Here is a 22,205-nt window from a genome sequence, read left to right on the forward strand (position 1 = left end):
ACACTCCACCGAAACCGCCCTACTTAAAATCAATAACGACCTGCTAACCGCCAAAGCTAATGGCCACTACTCAGTCCTCCTACTCCTCGACCTTCGACACAGTCGACCACCCCCTCCTCCTTACCAAACTGCATTCCTTTGGCATCAGGGACGCTGCTCTCTCCTGGTTCTCCTCCTACCTGTCACAACGCTCCTTCAGCGTCACCTATAACGCTGCCACCTCCCCCTCACTCCCCCTCTCTGTTGGAGTCCCCCAAGGCTCTGTCCTCGGACCCCTCCTCTTCTCCATCTACACCTCCTCCCTTGGCAAACTGATACACTTCCACGGCTTCAACTATCACCTCTATGCCGACGACACACAAATTTACCTCTCCACCCCTCACCTCACCCCCTCTCTCTCCGCCCGCATCACCCACCTCCTGAACGACGTATCAAACTGGATGTCACCCCATTTCCTCAAGTTAAACCTGTCCAAAACCGAGCTCCTGGTTTTCCCCCCAGCCCGCGCCCCCCCCCCCCCATCCTCTCCATCACGACTAGCAATGCCACCATCAATCCCACCCCACACGCCAAAGTCCTGGGTGTCACCCTGGACTCAAACCTTTCCTTCCAACCTCATATCCAATCACTATCAAAATCATGTAGGCTCCACCTCCGCAACATCTCCAAGATACGTACATTCCTCACTCCAGACACTACTAAACAACTCATACACTCCCTCATTATCTCACGCCTGGACTACTGCAACTCCCTTCTCACTGGCCTACCCAAACAAACGCTATCCCCACTCCAGTCTATCCTGAACTCAGCGGCTAGACTCATCCACCTCACCAACCGCTCCACATCCGCCACCCCCCTCTGCCAATCCCTTCACTGGCTCCCGATTGCCCAGCGCATCAAATTCAAATTACTAACTCTGACGTACAAAGCCATTCACAACACCGCCCCAAACTACCTAACTGACCTGATACCCTAATACCACCCTACCCGTGCCCTTTGCTCCTCACAGGATCTCCTAGTCTCTAGCTCCCTGGTCTCCTCCTCCCACGCCCAACTCCAGGACTTCCCCCATACTCTGGAACTCCCTACCCCAATCCATCAGATTGTCACCTACCCTCCTCACCTTCAGGCGCACCCTGAAAACCCATCTCTTCAGGGAAGCCTACCCCACCCTCACCTAACAACCGATCTCCTCCACTCCTCCCACCACTCCATCCCCCACAGCCACTTCCTCCTGTACCACTATCCCCTCCCTCCTAGATTGTAAGCTCAAAAGAGCAGGGCCCTCGAACCCCTCGTGTATTGTATTGTTACTGTATTGTCTCATGTCCTGTCCCCCTCGCTTTTGTACAGTGCTGAGCAAACCCTTTGGCGCTAAATACTGTATTAATAATAATAATTTGCTCCATTCTGGTGTGTTAAATATACCATTAAAGTGTTTGTTATATCTATTTAATAGGTGAAACTATCCAATTAAATAATTGTAACACAAATTTCCCTAAAAATACCATTTGAAATTCCTGATCCAGCATTCTTTTTTATTTTAAAGAATAGTGTCCAGATCAACAAAGAAATATGTAACTTATTTGTTTAAATGTAAATGAGTTTAAAATTATCTTGGAACGCAGTCTCTTTTTCAACAGACAAGCACAATATAAATTAAAGCAATCAATCATAAAAGTATTTAATGACCCATTTCATCATGACATGTTAATACACTAAGAACTGTGAGCCAAGATTACTGTAATAAGATTGATGGGGAAGTCAGGACTGGCAGAAAGATATTCATCTGCCTGGTCTACAGATGCAGTGGAAACAAATTACATCACCTAGAAATACTGTCAGAAGAATTTGAAATACCTAGCTAATCAGTCAAAAATCTTTGAATGAAGTGTGAGAAATAACAGCAAATCATTCTCAAAGTGAAATTTCAGCCAAAATATTTTATTTCCCTCAGATTTCTTAGGAGTAGGGAAGGGTTAAGACCTCTGTTGGATTTATACAGCCATCACCAAAGGTAAAAGGAAATCTCTCCAACAGCCAGTGGGGGCACATAAAGTAGTAAAAGCCTGTTGTAACCATTTTTCAAGCTAGGAAATGTAAATTAAGCTGGAATTACACTTTACTTTATAAATCTTTTCTTTGGAGACTAAAAACTAGAATCCAAATCATTACTGTGAGATGAGATAGTTATTCTATCAGATCTAATTGTTGTAAATGCCCACTGTGTGAGCACTGCATAGTCTATCTGCCTTCACACGAATGTACTTTTACTGTGCTAAATACATCACAAAAACACAAAGACCCTTCACACCACTACAGGTGTAGTGCATTTTGAAAAGTCCTGCATGCTGCAGCTTTGGTGCCGTTTGCCAATCTGCACCAAAAACACAGGTCCCTACTAAAATAAATAGAAAATGCAGCAAGAATGCATCAAAAATACACATGCATTGTATTTTTGGTGCATTTTATGAGTCACATGTTCAAGTTTCACAGGTGCATGCTGGGCAATAGGCACCCAGAAAATGCACTGGAAACACAGGAAAACGCATATTCGTTTATACCTTGTTTTTGCATTGGAGCAGTGTGAAAGCAGCCTATATAATGCTTACTCTGGTAGGGACTTCGGCAAATATGTTGAGGAGCTGGAAAATGGCTGTAACACATAATTAAACATTGCTCACTCTTCCCATGAGGGTGGCAAACAAGAGCCATATAACAAGGCACATGAAAGAGAATAGGATGGTTCTACTGCTAGTGTTACTGCGCGAAGTAATGGGATTGAGTAGGGCAATAAAAGACAAGTTCACCCAAAAAGTTCACTTGATATTTCATAACATATCTGCATACTGGGTAATAGACGATGTACTTTATTGCACATTAAAATCACTCGGTGCTAATCAATAAGCAACTGATTAATTTATAGTATCTGCTCTGCTTCATATACACCAACCATCCATTCCAATTGGGTGAGCAAAGAGAAATGGTACATAGGAAGTGATTTCACACAGGGGAATAAGAAAGTCATTAGTCCTATGTAAAGCTACAACTAGAGTGCTTGTCAAAATTTCCATAAGCTTTATCAGCAAGTCAAATACATTTTAGCATTGCCAAAGCAATTGAGGAGCCATTAGGGGTTGAGGGGAAGGGGTTCTGGAAGACATGACTTCTAGGACATTGGAGTCATAGGATAATAGAAGAGGAAGGAGGTGAGCTCAGGAATATTATCAGGTTGAAGACTTGTCTCTTACACTAGGCTACTTCTTCTCAGTCGGGCAGTATAAAAAGCGGCGGAAGTACAAATCGAAGGCAAGTGTAAGCAGCTTTCAATACCGGTTTCTTTCTCTACACAAGTGTACTTTAGGTTTAAAAACAAGGCATAACAGCAATTTCATTTACCTTCAAGATATGCATTTGATTCTAACACATAAGAGAATGCTGAGAATTGGCTTTAAGAACAGTAAACAGATAAAAAGGGCATAAAGCAGGCACCTCTAATTAAACAGTCTCAGACTTCTTTCAGAGCACTCTAAAAAGCTGATCAGGAATGAATATAGAAAAAATCTGCAGGTTGAGCTCAGGCTCTATCCTTCTGCCTCTCACGCACGGTCCTTCAAAGCAATGAGGACCAATAGTGAAGTATAGGAGGCAGGAGGAGAATCTGAAGTTCAGGTCACTGTTGGCCAAATGGAATACTTCAGACGTCAGGACTCCCACAATGCCATAGAAAACACCTGAGGTGCCTGTCAGTTTATATAGTTCAGCACACGATTACTTGAAAGTGATTCTAAAGGCTTATTTTTGTTAAAGAAAAAATAAACATGACCGTACTTACCTGCTGTGTGCAGTGGTTTTGCACAGAGCAGCCCACATCCTCATCTTCTTGGGTGCCCGGTAGGCTCTCCTGGCCCCTTCCTCCTGTCGGGTGCCCCCACAGCAATTAACCTGCTATGGGGGCACACGCTGCTCCTTGTGGCCATTTACATATGGAGCCAAGGCTTGGCCCCACCACTTTCTCTTCTCCATGGCTCACTGGCTGTGTGGCTGTGATTGACAGCAGTGGGAGCCAATGAAAAGAGGGAGTCCCGGGATAGCCGAGACTCCAGTGTATATCGCTGGATCGAGAGGGGGCTTAGGTGAGTATTAGGGGGGGCTGCTGCACACAGAAGGTTTTTTACCTTTATGCATAGAATGCATGAAGGTAAAAAACCTTCAGCCTTTACAACCACCTTACCATCCATAGCAGTGAAAAAAAATACATTAGTAGAGGAAAATCAACAAAATTTGAAAAAAACTGAAAATCACATTCATGAAAAATAAGAAAAGTTAAAGCAATATTAAACCCAAAAGCAAACATATATTATATTGCAGCTTACCAATTCTTAGATGTGATGTCTGCATTAGTTTCCTTTTTTAAGCGGTCTTCTATTTTCATCTGGTGATCCAGCCAGCAAATCTATTTTTCACAGCACAAACTCTCCAATAGAATGTGTCAGTTTACATGGATGAGACAAACCACTTAACACTTGCAGGTGTGATTAAAATGATAAGCTTTTGTTTATTCAGGTAAAATCTTTGTCCCCAAAGGGAAAATATGTTTGCTGTAACCGATTACAAAGTGTGAGCTGGAGTTTGGCTTAAATTTGTTAGTGGTTTAAAATCTGCTAGGACATCCAACACACCCTCCCCCAGACTGGCCATGCTGTGGTTTGCTGTGCCTCCTATGCTCATTCCTCCAAAGATGTGTCTCACTAATACTGAAGGTGTGTTACTGGCCAGATCACCAGATGAAATCAGAGAGGAAAAAGCTAAAGAAAAAAAAACTGATGCAGACACCACATCTAATGATTGGTAAAATGCAATATATTACATTTCTTATTTTGGGTTTAATACCTCTTTGGCTAAAAAAAATTGACATCTAATAATAATACATAAATAACAGGAACCTTTACAAGAATATAAACTCTTTGAAAGGGATATCATAATACAGCAGCTCTAAATAAATAAATAGCTTGGGGAAAAATAATTCTGAAGTATAATGAACAGGAATTACTGTAAATTAGTGGCGCACCGAAATGAAAATTCTGGATCGAAACTGAAAATTCAGGATGAAACTTTGCCAAAAACTAAACCAATTTGGACAGTTTTTTTAAAAAAAAAAAAAGTTTTAAAATTGTATTATATTTGACTTTTTAATTAATATCATGAAAGTTGATGAATATGAATTTAACAAATACAATCCAGTAACTTAAAATAACTTTTATTGTAAGTAAAACACAAAAACTGGAATGTAATATATATATAAAATTAAAAAAACATAAGTAAAAGCATTTTTGTATTGAAGTCAGGGGGACGTGATTTTGCAACTGAAGTCAGGGTAACGTGATTTTGCAACTGAAGTCAGGGGGGACGTGATTTTGCAACTGAAGTCAGGGGAACGTGATTTTGCAACTGAAGTCAGGGGAACGTGATTTTGCAACTGAAGTCAGGGGAACGTGATTTTGCTACTGAAGTCAGGGGGACGTGATTTTGCAACTGAAGTCAGGGGGACGTGATTTTGCAACTGAAGTCAGAGGGACGTGATTTTGCAACTGAAGTCAGGGGGACGTGATTTTGCACTAAAGTCAGGGGGACGTGATTTTGCACTAAAGTCAGGGGGACGTGATTTTGCACTGTAGTCAAGGGAACGCGATTTTGCGTGACATTGTCCAAAATGTCTTGGTATGCTGACAACTTAAGAGCTCCCTTCACTGGAACTAAGGGGCCATGCACAACCCCTGAAAAACAACCCCACACCATAATCTCACCTGCACCAAACTTTACACTTAACACAATGCAATCCGGCAAGTACCGTTCTCCTGGCAACCGCCAAACCCAGACACGTCCATCGGATTGCCAGAAAAGCGTGATTCATCACTCCAGAGAACACGTCTCCACTGCTCTAGAGTTTTTCAGCACTGCCTTAACTCTCTTGGGCATGGAGTTCACTAGAGCTTCACAGGTTGTTATTGGTGTCCTCTTGCACTCCTCCATGATGACATCACGGAGCTGGTGGATGTTGGAGACCTTGCGCTCCTCCACCTTCCGTTTGAGGATGCCCCACAGATGCTCAATAGGGTTTAGGTCTGGAGACACCACTTGGTTGCCACCACACACGCTTGACACCAACTGAACCAAATACATTTATCTTGGTCTCATCAGACCACAGGATATGGTTCCAGTAATCCATATCCTTAGTCTGCTTGACTTCAGCAAACTGTTTGCGGGCTTTCTTATGTATCATCTTTAGAAGAGGCTTCCTTCTGGGAAGACAGCCATGCAGACCAATTTGATGCAGTGTGTAGCATATGATCTGAGCACGGACAGGCTGACCCCCCCACCCCTTCTACCTCTGCAGCAATGCTGGCAGCACTCATACGTCTATTTCCCAAAGACAACCTCTGGATATGATGCTGATCACATGCACAAGCACTGTATGGTCTTGGCCACTGTGCTGCAGCTCAGTTTCAGGGTCTTGGCAATCTTCTTATAACCTAGGCTATATTTATCTAGAGCAACAATTCTTTTTTTCAGATCCTCACAGTTTTTGCCATGAGGTGCCATGTTGAACTTCCAGTGACCAGTATGACAGAGTGAGAATGATAACACCAAATTTAACACACCTGCTCCCCATTCATAACTGAGACCTTGTAACACTAACAAGTCACATAACACCAGGGAGGGAAAATGGCTAATTGGGCCCGATTTGGACATTTTCACTTTGGGGTGTACTCACTTTTGTTGCCAGTGGTTTAGACATTAATGGATATGTGTTGAATTATTTTGAGAGGACAGCAAATTTACACTGTTATACAAGCTGTACACTCACTACTTTACATTGTAGCAAAATGTCATTTCTTCAGTGTTGTCACATGAAAAGATACAATAAAATATTTACAAAAATGTGAGGGGTGTACTCACTTCTGTGAGATACTGTACACCCCATTTCCCTCCGTTTGTACTGTTTTTGCGACTGGTTGTCTCTTTATTTGGCATTTCAGTAGTTGGGAGGGGGGGCTAATGGGGCCAATATGTCCTACAAATTGAATATTGTGTAATCATCTCCCCCCCCCCCGGTTTTTGTGTCCTTTGCAGGGACTCTCTCATACATAATACTGGTCCATTGCTAGCTTATTTGTATGTGTCCTATCTGGACCAGAATTAGTGACTTTACTGCAGTCAAACCAGTGGGGAGGTTAGTTTGTTTATAATTGTAGTGGTATTAACCATCAAGGAGGCCCCCATCATATTGCTTCTAACTACTGTATACTTTCTACACATTAGGTATTGTCGTGGGGCATGTCGTTTGCCCCTTCAGTTTTGTGGGGATCCCTTCATTGATTGGCCCCTCATAGGATGGCCAAATACTCCCCTCCATAGTCCTCGTGCAGATGCATGTACTTTAAGGTATGATAATAGTTTAACCAGTCTGAAATGTAGATATTGGATAACATATATAATGTTGCTTACCAACTTATATCCTCTCATATTAGTGGTGCACCAAAATGAAAATTCTGGTGCCGAAACCAAAAACAACGGGCAGGGGCGAGGTTTTTTTGGCATCTCTATTGGTGCTTTTTTCATTTCGGCCGACGACCGAAAGGGGTGTTTTCAGCCAAAACGTTTCAGCCACCGAAATTTCGGTGCATCCCTATCTCATATAGAAGTCTTCTCACAACTCCCGAAGAAGCGATATTATCGCGAAACATGTCAAGCTACTACATTTACCACTACCAGAGTACCCTCTCTTAATTTTTGCCGAGTTACGGTATATTTTTCATTGTGGGACCTATTAGTAGTACATGAATCTGCACGGATTATACATGATTGTATGTTACAGCGGTAGTATATACTCTGCATCACTTTTATAATTGTATGTATCATTTTAAGTCTATGTATGTATAATAAAGTGATATTCTTTTATTAAATCATTGTTGTAGTGCCTATAAAGTCCATAAGGGTCTTTTTCTTCCAATATAATTTGAATAGGATGTGGCACTTTGGAGCGATGTTCATATCCCCACAGTAACCACCCTGTGATGGGAATTGATTCCCACAATTCCAAGTATAAAACGTCCACAGCAACCCCTTTGTCTAAGGTTTTGCTCACCTCCTCATAAAATAAAATCAGATTTGTTTGACAACTTCTACCTTTCAGGAATCCATGCTGTCTGTTGCATAAAATATTTTTTTCCAGCAAGAGCTCATCTATGTGGTCCTTTATTAAACTTTCCAATATCTTCCCAACTATAGATGATTAGAAACAATGGCTTTGAAATGACAGAACTCTTTAATGCTTTAAGGACCCATAGGTGTATACCATCCAGTCCTGGTGCTTTGTTCAACTTTATTCTGTATAAATATTTCTGGATCATATCAGTTGTGAGCCAATGTATTCCAGTGCACTTATGATGCATTTTTTTCCCCTTCTTTTTTCTTCAGCTCAATTCAGGATGTGTGTTCCGATGCGTCTTTGATGCATATTGCCACATTCCAGATGTGTTCCATACAGAAAAAAAATGCAGCATGTTCTACTTTTATGGACTACACTGGAACGCACTGCACTGGTGTGAAAAAAAATGGAACACATGGGAAAAACTGTGCATGCATCAGGTGTGAACCAGCCCTTACTGTATAAAGTGCTCTTATCTGGGGCATGGCCACAAGACATAGTATGGCGGATAATGTGTCACCGAATATGAAAAAAGAAAACAAAAAAAAACTTGGAATTAGGAAACTATGAACCAGTGAGCCTTACATCCTTTATGGATAACTTATTTGAAGGTATAATACTTATTTAACAGATTCCCCTCTGCTCTATAGCAGAAGTATTGCTACAGGGCGGCATGGCTGCACAAAATCACACACACACATATATATATATATATATATATATATATATATATATATACACATATACACACACACACACGATTTGCATTTCTGGGTAGGGGGCACGCACGCTGCCCTACCTGCGCCACCATTGGTGGCTACAGATGTCAATCACCGGGTCTTGGCCAGAGCTTCACAGCCGGCACCCGGCGATCGCCAACTAACACTGTTCAGGGGAGAGACCTGTGTGTAAACAACACAGGTCTCTCTCCTGCCAGCAATAACATGCTGTTGTGTATTTCTCTGCACAGCAGAGAAATACACAGCAGCATGTTTTCCTAGCAAAACAGCACACAGTTAACCCCTTTAATTACCCCAAATGTTAACCCCTTCCTGCCCAGTGTCATTAGTACAGTGTCAGTGCTTTTTATTAGCACTGATCATTGTATTAGTGTCATTGGCAGTTAGTTCCCAACCAGTGTTAGAATGCCCGCTGCAGTCCCGCTATAAGCCGCCGATCGCCGCCATTATTAGTGTAAAGAAATTCCAGTATATATACCGACATTTGTAGATGCTGTAACTTTCACGTAAACCAATTTACACGTACTGGCATTTTTTTTTTTTTTTTTTTTATTTAGCAAAGACGTAGCAGAATACATTTTGACCTAAATTTATGGCGAAATTTGATTGACCACTGACAGAAAGCTCTATTTGTGGGGAAAAAAAGGACATAAGATTTCATTTATGTACAGAGTTGCATGACCGCGCATTGTCTGTTGATGTAATGCAGCGCTGTATCACAAAAAAATGGCCTGGTCAGGAATGGGGGTACATCAGAGTATGATGCAAGAAAGAATCAGGATAAGATACTGAAGATGGTTGTTCCTAACATGATCACTTCTTACGTTGCAGCAAGTTCAAGTGAGCGGCATTTCAGGCATTCAGATGTCACCTATAGGGAATTTTGCTAAAGCATTTGATATTGTTCCCTAAAATAACCAGATGTAGCAGTAGAGGATATAGGAACTAGGAATCAATGTTTTATACTTCGCAAAAAAAGATAGAAGACAAAGGGTAGTAGTAAACAGAAAGTAAGCTTGGATAGTATTGGATCAGTAATGGGTCAACTTATTTTCCACCTACTGGGTAACGATATGGTGGAACTGAATGTTTCTGTTTTGCAGGCAACAAACTTTTAAGTGGTTCTGAAAGGCTTAAGGGTCGGTTCACACTATAGAAACGCAGTCCAGATGCGTTCCTGCATACATGCTTTTTACGCATTTTTGGTGCGTTCCAGTTCATTTTTTTATGTTTTCCGGTTAATTTTTTCCCTTCTCTTTTTCTTCAATTTAAATAGGAACATGTGCATTGCAGTGCATTTTTTATGCGTTCCGGTGAGTTTTACCACATTCCAGTAAAGTTCTTTGCAGGAAAAATGAAGCCTGTTCCATTTTTTTTCTGCAACTGGAACACACTGGAACTGCAAGCACTGATGTGAACTATGACACCGACAACCATATAACCTACTTTCTGTGCGTTTTGGATGCAGATAAAAAGCTTGCGTGAGCAAACATGAATACTTGGCGCCCACTTACCTTTTTGCAGTGGCTCCAGAGACCAGGAGGATTTAGCTTCTCCTGTTTGTGACCCGCTTGTTCCTAATGCCCTGTTGATTCTAGCCTGTAACCTGACCTTGCCTTCTGCCTTGGTACCTTCTCTGCTCACCCAATACCAACCCCAGCCTGTCTCTGACTCCGCTTTGGTTCCTGATTCTGCACCTCTGTTGTCCGACTGATACTGACTCCTGCCTGACCCCCCAAGATCCTGCATCCGCCTGCTTTAGGTCTGGTGTTCTTTACCTGCTACAGTGCCTTTGCACCTGCCAGAGTAGCCTACATCTGCCTACTTGCCAGCTTGCAGGCGGCCCGTGGTTCTCCACCTGCTGCTGCATCTTCGCATCAGCCAGCTCATCAGTCCGCCTGCTGCTCTGTACCTGCTGCAAGATTCTTCCCACCAGGATCTCCTACAAAGCACCTGTGCCCCGTTATATCCTGTCACCACCTCAAGGAGAAACAGGAGAGGAGATCTAAGGGAAAACCCTCTGGTCAGCTTGGCCTCGACCAGGTACGTGACAGCCGTCAGTAGCAAATCCTTTAATGTGTTTCTAAACCCACAACATAAGCTTACCCATAGGTTCAAGTGTCCATTGAGATATTACTCTCACTTTAACTATACTATAAAAACTGTTATACCTGTTCAATAAGTGCAAAAAAACCACAAAAAAACTGTTAACCTTGCCAGAAATTTGGTTAGCGGGTAACCTACTATCGACACTGTCTCTGATGACTTTTATAAGTTAGCACTGTGATTAGTTCACTCTGTTGACTATAGAACACATTCCCTCCATGTAAAGAGGAGGGGGAGGTGGTCAGAGGACCTAAAACACTTAAGTTGGCCACAGACAGAACGATTTTCTTTTCTGCAACCATGGTGGGGATGGCGGGAGCCATCCCCGCCGGGAGAACACAGTGATTACTGCTAACAGCTATAATAGCCACTAGCAATAATCACATGCAAAATATGACAGGCTGGTTGTACCACAATTGATAAACTTGGGTACATTCAGCCTGCTTATACATGGCTTGAATCTCGGCCAGTCCCTACCGATTCCAACCATCTATGGCCAGCTTTACTGTCCCTATAGTCATAACTTCGCTCTTCCAAACACCGTATTGTGAGTGATCATGAAAAATAAAGAAAAAGGATACATGTCTACACTAGTATAAACAGAACTCTAGATTAATCTCTGTAACCCCTGGGAAGCTCTTCTACACAAACCCATTGAAAATGTTCTTTGCCACAAACATGCAATCATTTTCCATATATTCACAGTGACTAAACAAACCATAGCCCGGGCATGGAAATTTCTAGCCTCAACTTCCTTAACCACTTCAAGTCCGGACACTTTTACCCCCTTCCTGTCCAGGCCAATCTTCAGCTTTCAGTGCTATCACACTTTGAATGACAAGTGCACGGTCATGCAACACTGTACCCATATGCATTTTTTAGCATTTTTTTTTTAGACAGATAAAACTTTCTTTTGGTGGTATTTATTCAGCACTGGGATTTTGATTTTTTTGCTATATAAATGAAAAAGTCCAAACATTTTGATAAAAAAAAAAAAAAAAAAGTGTTTTTCTTATAAGATTTTGCAAATAAATCTTTCTTCATAAATCTTGGCCAAAATGTATGCAGCTATCTTTTTAGTAAAAAACATAACCCAAATTAGTTTAGAACCAAAAATATATAATTTTTCAAAAATGTTTTAATTTTTTTTTATATTACCCTAGCAGTACAGTGTCACCATAGTGACAATGTACTACTTGTGGGGGTGATGAATTATTATTATTTTTTTTTTTTTTTACACGGATTGCTTTTACAACCATAAAAGTTGTAAAAAGCAATTATTTCTCCTCCTCTCTGGCTGCATTCTTGCAGCCATTGAGAACTACTGTGAGAGCTGTGATTGGTCACAGCTTGTCACATGGTACAAGGCTGTTGTGAATAGCCTTGTACCATGTGACCTCTGTGATCATTCACAGATTTCACAAGTAGTAAGCAATGATTTCAGGAAGCGACATCTTGCTTACTACTATTCATGTGATCACTGACTGGCCAATCAGTGATCACATGTTCGGGACCTCACACCCTCCAGACACAGCGGGCACTGGATCGCAGTGCATGCACTCCCAGGGAGCAGGCATAAGCAGGGAATGCAGGAGGACGTTTATAAACGGCCACCCACTACTGCACTGCTTCCGTCCAGTCGTTTAAGTACATGGGCTGGACGGGAAGTGGTTAAAGTGGAACTTCACTCTCTAAATCAACATTGACTATTTTTAATCCTTATGCTGCTAGTATAAGTAAATAGATAGGAAAGTATATAATTTACTTGTTTTAAACTTTTTTTTTCCACGCTTCTTCAGCTACTTCCTGGTCTCCATGCCTAGGCAAATTATGTCATACATCCCAGAAGCCTTCAGAAGGGTAGGGAGGGTTCTCAGCTCAGGCAAAGCCTGAACTAAGGGCAGATGGATTCCTGGAAGTACATTCTGCATGAATCATCTACCCTTACTCAAGATGGCCATTGCCAGAACCACCCGGGGTGTTTTCAAAATTCTCAGAAAAATTAAGCATGGAGACATGGGTAGATGGATGAATTTGCTTTGAATATTAACAATGAACTAAATAGCATTTTTGGTTTGTGGTGCTCAGATGCAGTGTAGTTCCACTTTAAAGTTAGGAGACACCTACAGGGCACAGTAGTCAATGATAAGCAGACATTCTAAATGATGCATATTAAGTATCTCTGGATTTGGTAGCCATGGCTCAGTATTTCCCCAACCTCTCCATATACCAAATGATTTTTGGAACTCTAGACCTGGTTCTTACAACTAGGCCAGGGGCTCCTGACAGACTCTGGAGAGTGCTTTTCCTCCTCCTTCTGTTATGTTCTCACCTCCCACCTTCTTCCGCTCCCTTCATTTTACCATCACTTATGGGGTGATTGGATCTCACCTAATCCCTCTTGTCACAGTTAAGAATGTAAAACCCAGCTTAATAACTATTATCCAGCATCCTGTAACCTACCCCTATGAACTCATTCTTCTGTTCCAACATATGTGTTGATTACCCTTGAAATGTTAATGTTATTCACTTCGTTAAAAGTGGCCATACTTCTCTTGTGTGTCAAAGGAGTACACTTACTTGTGCTCTCCTGTGATCCAGAATCCCAAACGTCAAAGGGCCGCTCCAGGCCATATTGTTAGGACCCACCCAGCTGCCTGATTGACAGTTGGCTCTGGCTCTTAGGGCTCGGTTCAGAGCCAAAAGCCAGCTGCAGCTGCTCCCTCTCCAGCCCGCTGCTTCAGGGAGCACTGAAGGGGCAGAGCAGAGAGTGGTGACTGAGCTGGGAGGGGACCGGTGCAGCATGGACATGAATATATAAAACTTTGTTTTTTTAACAACAATCTCATTTAGTTATGGTAATGTCCACATCCTGTAACTCTGTGTTTAATACTTTTGTGTTTAAATATCCATTATTCCTATATTAATGATTTGTGACTAGATTTTCTGCAGCTTCCAGGCCAAATCTGTAAATATCTTTTCAAAAAACATTTAATAAAATAAAATAAAGAAAAAACAAAGTGAAAAGAAACTTAAATCAAATCACCACACCTACAGACTGGTAAACTATTATCAAAATATCTATTCAAAGAAAAACTTAAATACCTTCCCCTCCAGGAATGCTTTGTGGTATAGAAGCAGGCCAGGTCCTTGTTCTCTTTAATTAAATTCATTTTGCATGAAGACCTGAGAAAAAAGAAAAATTATACACTTTAAAAATGCAGAGCAAAACTGCAGTAAGCAACTGAAAAATGATGACAAACAGTGTGAAAAATGACACCCATTTTAATGAAGGAAGAACTGCAATCGAACCTATATATTAACATACTAAGCAATTAGGCAGTTCCTGAAGCAGTGATGGCTGCTATTATGCAAATTAGCTGATCTCCTAAACCAAATAAATCTATTTTCTAATGTACGGCAAAGTAAAGGTTCTCTAAGGCAGCCTTTTTCAACCAGGGTGCCATGGCACCCTGGAGTGTCTTCTGGTTACTTCAGGGGTGTCTTGGCAAAATGTCTAAAAATTGCCAACAGGTCAGCAAGTGAATCAAACCTGACTATTTGTTTCACAAAGCCACAGGTTTTCATTGTGCAGCACTACAAACCTAGGCACAATGTGGGACAGTCACTGACATCCATACAACTGATGATGTCATTGGTTGATAAGGTGACAGGCACCTGCATCCTTGGTTGACCCTTTCCTGCCTTTTTCCATCAGCACTGGGGTCACCTTAGCAGGGTGAGGGAGAGAAACTGAAGGAAAAGAGAAATGCTGGAATACTAGTCAGTGTACAAAGGTGCATTTGCTTTGTATGAACAAATCAACAATACCGTTGGGAGTACTTTATGTGTGTAGCTGCTGCTCCATGTAAAACTATTGCTTTCATTTTTAACATTTTAGAATGGGGTGCCTCGAGATTGCACATAATTTTAAAGGGTGCCTTGGCTGAAAAAAGGGTGAGAAACACTGCTCTAAGCTCCCCCTTCCCTAACACCTATCCTTAGATGTCACAGCTCTCTGCTCTCTGACGTGAGTGGAATGAAATTTCTGGCACCTCTGGATATGGCTCAGCGTGTAGCTCAATCCCACTTACCCATGTGACAGCACTAGGTGCTTTATGATTGGCTCAATGCTGCCACATGGGGCAAGGGAAGAAGTCCATAACTTGTAAATTCCAACAAGTCAGCAATGAAACTGAAAGTAACAAAAATATTACATGCATACATACAAATATCGTCCATATTTATACACTGCTCAAAAAAATTAAAGGAACACTTTGAAAACACATCAGATCTCAATGGGGAAAATATCATGCTGGATATCTATACGGATATGGATTGGGTAATGGGTTAGGAATGTAAGGATGCCCCATGCAAAGACACCGTGAAAATCAAAGTGAAAAAAGATTGCAGCAGGCTTGTCCATTTTGCATTTCTTTAAAGCAACTCAAAATGTTACTCAGTAGTTTGTAAGGCCCCCATTTGCTTGTATGCATGCCTGACAATGTTGGGACATACTCCTAATGAGACAACGGATGGTGTCTTGGGGTATTTCCTCCCAGATCTGGACCAGGGCATCACTGAGCTCCTGGACAGTCTGAGATGGACCAAAACATGATATCCCAGAGGTGTTCTATTGGATTTAGGTAAGGAGAGCATGGGGGCCATTCAATAGTATAAATTCCTTCATCGTGCACCAGGAGGAACCCAGGACTCACTGGACCAGCGTAAGGTCTGACAATGGGTCCAAGGATTTCATCCCAAAGTCTAATGGCAGTCAGGGTGCTGTTGTCTAGCCTGTAGAGGTCTGTGTGTCCCTCCACGGATATGCCTCCCCAGACCATCACTAACCCACCACCAAAACGGTCATGCTGAACGATGTTACAGGCAGCATAATGTTCTCCATGGCTTCTCCAGACCCTTTCATGTCTGTCACATGTGCTCAGGGTGAACCTGCTCTCGTCTGTGAAAAGAACAGGGCACCAGTGGCAGACCTGCCAATTCTGGTGTTCAATGGCAAATGCCAGTCGAGCTCTATAGTGCCGGGCAGTGAACACAGGGTCCTCTAAAGGACGTTGGCCCTCAGGCCACCTTCATGAAGTCTGATTCTGACTGTTTGGTCAGAGACATTAACACCAGCGGCCTGCTGGAGTTCATTTTGTAGGGCTCAGGCAGTGCTCATCCTGTTCCTCTGTGGACAAAACGAGCAGATCCTGGTCCTGCTGACGGATTAAGAACCTTCTACGGCCCTGCACAGCTCTCCTAGAGTAACTGCCTGTCTACTGGAATCTCCACCATGCTCTTGAGACTGTGCTGGGAGACACAGCAAACCTTCTGGCAAAGGCACGTATTGTGATGTGCCATCCTGGAGGAGTTGGACTGGCTGTACAACCTCTGTAGGGTCCAGGTATTGACTCATGCTACCAGTAATGACACTGACCCTAGCCAAATGTAAAACAAGTGAAAAACAGTCAGAAAAGATGAGTAGGGGGAACAATGTCCGTGGCCTCCACCTGTAAAACCATTCCTGTTTTGGGGGTTGTCCCATTGTTGCCCATCTAGTGCACCTGTTAATTTCATTAACACCAAAGCAGCTGAAACTGATTAACAACCCCCTCTGCTACTTAACTGACCAGATCCCAGGAGTAATTGACTTGATGCTATACTCTGATTAAAGAATGTTCCTTTAATTTTTTTGAGCAGTGTATAATTTATATGCCATGTTGCAGCGACTTTTCTATTTACTTCCTCAGAATTAGTGGAAAATGATAGAGGTGGGGTTATCTGAGGGAAGTGGTATAATCAAACACTCACATTCTTTTGCTCTTTCAATCACCCACTAGCAAAACAAAATAGTTCTGCATTTAAGCAGAACTAATTTTTTTTTTGTGCAAACATTCTGAAATAAATTCAATATTGCATGCGTGCATACTTGAAAAACGGAGGTGTTGATTTACTACAGGCAAATAGAAAGTGCATTTTGCATTTGGGGTTTTTTTTTCCCTTGCACGTGATTGGGTATTCTTTGCAAACTGGAGCATTACCTCATTTACTAAGTTCTGGAGCATCTTCCCTTTGCAGAATGCACAGTCTATTTGCTATTGTACAGCGCTGAGCAAACCCTTTGGCGCTATATAAACTCAATGTAATGTAATAATAATTTGCCTTTAGTAAATCAACCCGTACATGTATTGTGGGTTTCCCAGCTGATGTACCACCATGCTAGATTCACAGCTCGAACGTTATAGGTTGTCAACACCTCCCTTTACTTATTAGTCCTCGAGCACATTGTATGTTTTTTCCGCTGCTGTTTTTGGCTTTAGGCAAAAAACAAGTGACAAAATGCTAGTGCAAAAACGTTGAAAAACTCATGTTTTTAATGTAACTTTGCACAGCTAACGTAACCAGCGTTATTAAAACGCCCAGTGTGCATGGAGCCTAATGGACATAAAAAATTGCATTAGTGTGACAAAGCACATATGTGCAGAAAACCTTGCAACAGTTTTTTTTTTTTCTTTAGGACGGAGGGATCAAGTACCCCTACCTCCCTGATATTTATTGCTACCCGTTCCCACTTCCACAATCTTTGCTTAGGCAAGGATGCCATGCCTTTCCCTGCCCCCTTCCCTCCCATAACCTTCCAACATCATAAGTCCCAGGAAGCTGAAGGACTATTCAGAAAGCGTCATGTGACCATGCACATACACAGCTGTGAGCTGGCTGTGGTTTCCTAGAAAGCCACAGCCAGCTCCTGTATCCAAGATGGCGGTGCCATGAATCTGTAGAAGTAACAAAAACCGGACGTGGGAAGACTGCGCTGCACTGGTAAGTACGATTTGTAAAAGTCAGCAGCTACCTTTGTAACTTGCAATGTTAAAGTGTGCACATTAAAATACTTTGGTTCTAGTACGACAGCTGAGCCATGTTGTCTCTGCCTTCGATATATCACTATCAAGAGGCAAAGTAAAGCTGTTTTTTTCCCCCCTAAACCACACAAGCTTATGTGTAAATACAGACGACCTGCAGCTCCCTACAGGCTGCTGACCTCTGTGAGTGGATGGCTTCCGGCTATCTAATGCTGGCCACTTTCATTGGCTGGGTGGTGAAGATGTCACGGGAGTTCCATCAACTCCAGTACTGCTGAATTTCTAGAGTGAGCTGTGCATATGCAGCTCACTTTACAGAGGCAGACAGGCAGATAGGTAATTTTAAACACTTCAAGTCTAGACACTTTCACCCCCTTCCAGACCAATTTTCAGCTTTCAGTGCTATCATACTTTGAATGACAATTTTTTTAGCATTTTTTGAGACAGATAAAACTTTATTTTGGTGGTATTTATTCAGCACTGGGATTTTTATTTTTTTTGCTATATAAATAAAAAAGTCCAAAAGTTTTAAAAAAAGTGTTTTTCTTATAAAATTTTGCAAATAAATCATCTTTCTTCATACATTTTGGCCAACATTTATTCAGTTATCTTTTTCGTAAGAAAAAAATAACCCAAATTAGTTTATAAACAAAAAATATAAAATTTAAACATTTTATATTTACATTTTTATCAATTTTTTATATTATTATTAAATGGTTTTTTTTTTTTTTTTTACACCAATTGCTTTTACACCCATAAAGGCTGTAGAAGCAATCATTTCTCCTTCTCTCTCTTCGCTATTGAGAAATACTGTGAGAGCTGTGATTGGTCGCAGCTTGTCACATGGTACAAGGCTGTTGTGAGTAGCCTTGTACCATGTGACCTCTGGGATCATTCACAGATTTCACAAGTAGTAACCAATGATGTTAGGAAGTGACATATTGCTTACTACTATTCATGTGATCACTGATTGGCCAATCAGTGATCACATGAATTGGGACCTCACACAGAGGTCCCGTACAGCGATCGGTGTTCCGCTGTGTCCTCTGGACACAGCAAGCACTGGATCGCGGTACCGCGCGCTCCCATCCGGCTGTTTATGTACATGGGCCGGACAGGAAGTGGTTAATGTAGAAGGGACAAAGCAGGTCTCTCCTGCATTAAAAATCCTGCCTGTTCACACATTTGTATTTTTTACCTAAAGTTCCACTTTAAACAACAAGACAACAAAAACTGTCTTTACTGTCCATGATACTCTTTTTTTAATTTACAATAACATCCAAATTTTCAAGACAAGCTTTCAGGGTGTACACCCTTCTTCAAGGTACAAGCAATACTAACACAAAGAAAAAAAAAGCCCCAAACAAAAAAACCCCCCACAAAGATATATAAGGAATTCATCTTTCTTAACTGATGATAAAATCCGTACAAAGAACAATCGTTTGATTTTCGTACAGTATGTACACAATGTTCGACATCCTATTCAGGCTTTCCAAACAAAAATTTCCGCAGGGAAAAACTCGGAACTTTTTCTCATCTGTGAATAGAACTAACAATTTTTGTTTAATGTGTAGTGTTTTCATATGAGAAAAATCAGATATGAAAGACTGCGCATGATCAGAAACAACAATAATCTGTGCTACAACATTTCTACGTCAAACAAAAAAAAACTCCTTTGTTGTTCGAGAATTTTCAGCCAATTAGTACCATCCTTGGGTTCACCTTGCTGTGAAACATCAAGGAAACCGGACGATCATTTTTCTGATAGTGCGTACCCAGCTTTATGCTCTTTATTGGAGTGCCTGTGTATAAACATCCTTTTTGTCATTGCTGTCCAAAAAAGGTAATCCGAAGAATTCTGGATTGCATTTTTTGAAATTGTGGATATAACTGAGAAGCCTGAAATAATCAATTTGTCAGATACACTTTCTGAACCATATAAAGCAGTCCTCTCCAAAGGCCTTAAATTCCCCTCAACCACCAAAATGGATAATTTACAGTTACTCTCAGATATGGAGGAATTCTTAAGGAGACTAAGGCTCAATATTTTCACAGAAATGAAAGCAATGCTATGACAAAAGTTGACAAAAAAGAGAAACAATTTCACACCTCTACAAGGATGTAACCCCAGATTGGACACCTATAACAGTGTTTCCCAACCTTTTTTCAGTCAAGACACCCTTTGAAACTATGGACAGTCCTAGAGGCACCTCATTCTAAAAAAACTAGGATCCTTTGCAGGCAGCCGACATCCTCCTTATCAACTGATGATGTAATTGGTTATCAGGACAGCTAGAACGTCATAATGGTGCACAATGAAAACCTGTGACTTTGTGTAACTAAAAGGAAGGCTCATTCCACCTGCTGGTTTGTATACAAGTTTTGGGAATTTTTTTAGACATTTTTCCAAGGCACCCCTGGGTGCCTGGGCATCCTGGTTCAGAAAGGCTGACATATTAAACAGCTTTAGACTGCGAGTCACATAGATGATATCTACCACTTGAGCGAAAGGCTATATATACAGGTGAAACTCAAAAATAGAATATTGTGCAAAAGTTCATTTATTTCAGTAATGCAACTTAAAAGATGAAACTAATATATGAGATAGACTCATTACATGCAAAGCAAGATAGTCCATGATTTACAGCTCATGAAAATCCCAAATCCACAATCTCAGAAAATTTGAATATTGTGAAAAGGTGCAATATTCTAGGCTCAAAGTGTCCCAATCTAATCAGCTAATTACGCCAAAACACCTGCAAAGGGTTCCTGAGCCTTTAAATGGTCTCTCAGTCTGGTTCAGTAGGAATCACAATCATGGGAAGACTGCTAACCTGACAATTGTGCAGAAAACCATCATTGACACCCTCCATAAGGAGGGAAAGCCTCAAAAGGTAATTGCAAAAGAAGCTGCCCACACTGCCAAAAGAACCAAAAACCTGGTTCAATGACCGTGGGATTACTGTGCTTGATTGGCCAGCAAACTCGCCTGACCTGAACCCCATAGAGAATCTATGGGGCATTGCCAAGAGAAAGATGAGAGACATGAGACCGAACAATGCAGAAGAGCTGAAGGCCGCTATTGAAGCATCCTGGTCTTCCACAACACCTCATCAGTGCCACAGGCTGATAGCTTACATGCCATGCTGCATTGAGGCAGTAATTGCTGCAAAAGGGGCCCAAACCAAGTACTGAGTACATAAGCATTCTTATACTTTTCAGAGGTCCGATATTGTTCTATGTACAATTCTTGTTTTATTGATTGCATGTAATATTCTAATTTTCTGAGATTGTGGATTTGGGGTTTTCATGAGCTGTAAGCCATAATCATCACAGTTATGACAAATCACGGCTTGAACTATCTTGCTTTGCATGTAATGAGTCTATCTCATATATTAGTTTCACCTTTTAAGTTGCATTACTGAAATAAATGAACTTTTGCACGATATTCTAATTTTTGGAGTTTCACCTGTAATATATATATAGTTTCTGAACTATATATATACATACACACATACATACACAACTTACACAATATAAGGCCATAGCTATCAAACCAGCAGATAAAGGGGGAGCAGTTGTGATGAATACAAACAAATACACACAAGGCTGCCAGAGGCAACTGGCAAATGCTATTTTTAAAAAACTGGATTGTGATCCAACCCACGATTTTACTCAACAATTAAGTGGTCTCATTAAAGTACTACCAACCCACCTACATTCAGAACTTACCATTGCGATTCTGGATAATCCAGAAATTAGGGACTTCTAAATGCTGCCCAAGATCCACAAGCTAGCAAATCCAGGCAAACCCATCATAACAGGTATGAGCACACTCCCTGAACAAATCTTAGGCCTTGTAGAAAAAGTGGTAAAACCATAAGTCACAAATACTGCTACCTTCCTGCTACAGTATGATATGAATGATTTTCTGAACAAGATCAACAATATACAGCAAATACCAAACACGCTTCTAGTCACTATGGATGTAGAATCTCTGTACAGTAACATCCCTCACAAGGACGGTATTGCTGCATGTCACAGATTTTTATCATCCTCACCATGCCACAAATACAGCGCTGAGCATGTTACACAGCTCATTGACTTCAGTCTTACACACAACTACTTCACTTTCAATGATATCTATCTTCATACGGGTACTGCTATGGGAAGTAAAATGGCACCCCAATATGCTAACTTATTTATGGCTAACCAGGACAAATTCCTTAACAGCATATAACAAAAGCCATATAGATACTATCGCTATATTGATGATATTTT

The 22,205-nt window shown here is 41.3% G+C and overlaps 1 protein-coding gene across 1 annotated transcript in view; it reads right to left on the reverse strand.

The window, feature by feature from the left end:
- LOC149435312 (dnaJ homolog subfamily C member 13-like) overlaps positions 1–22,205 on the reverse strand; it is a gene marked incomplete at its 3' end in the record, with an annotated part of 119,176 nt that overhangs the window by 48,597 nt on the left and 48,374 nt on the right. Inside the window, exon 2 of the mRNA XM_089662798.1 lies at positions 14,164–14,244. Coding sequence (XP_089518924.1) covers positions 14,164–14,231 — 68 coding nt within the window. The remainder of the gene's footprint in view (positions 1–14,163; positions 14,245–22,205) is intronic.

Source organism: Staurois parvus, unplaced genomic scaffold (genome assembly GCF_062004578.1).
Source record: "Staurois parvus isolate SC_StPar_1 unplaced genomic scaffold, SC_StPar_1.0 ptg001545l, whole genome shotgun sequence".
Lineage (NCBI taxonomy): Eukaryota > Metazoa > Chordata > Amphibia > Anura > Ranidae > Staurois > Staurois parvus.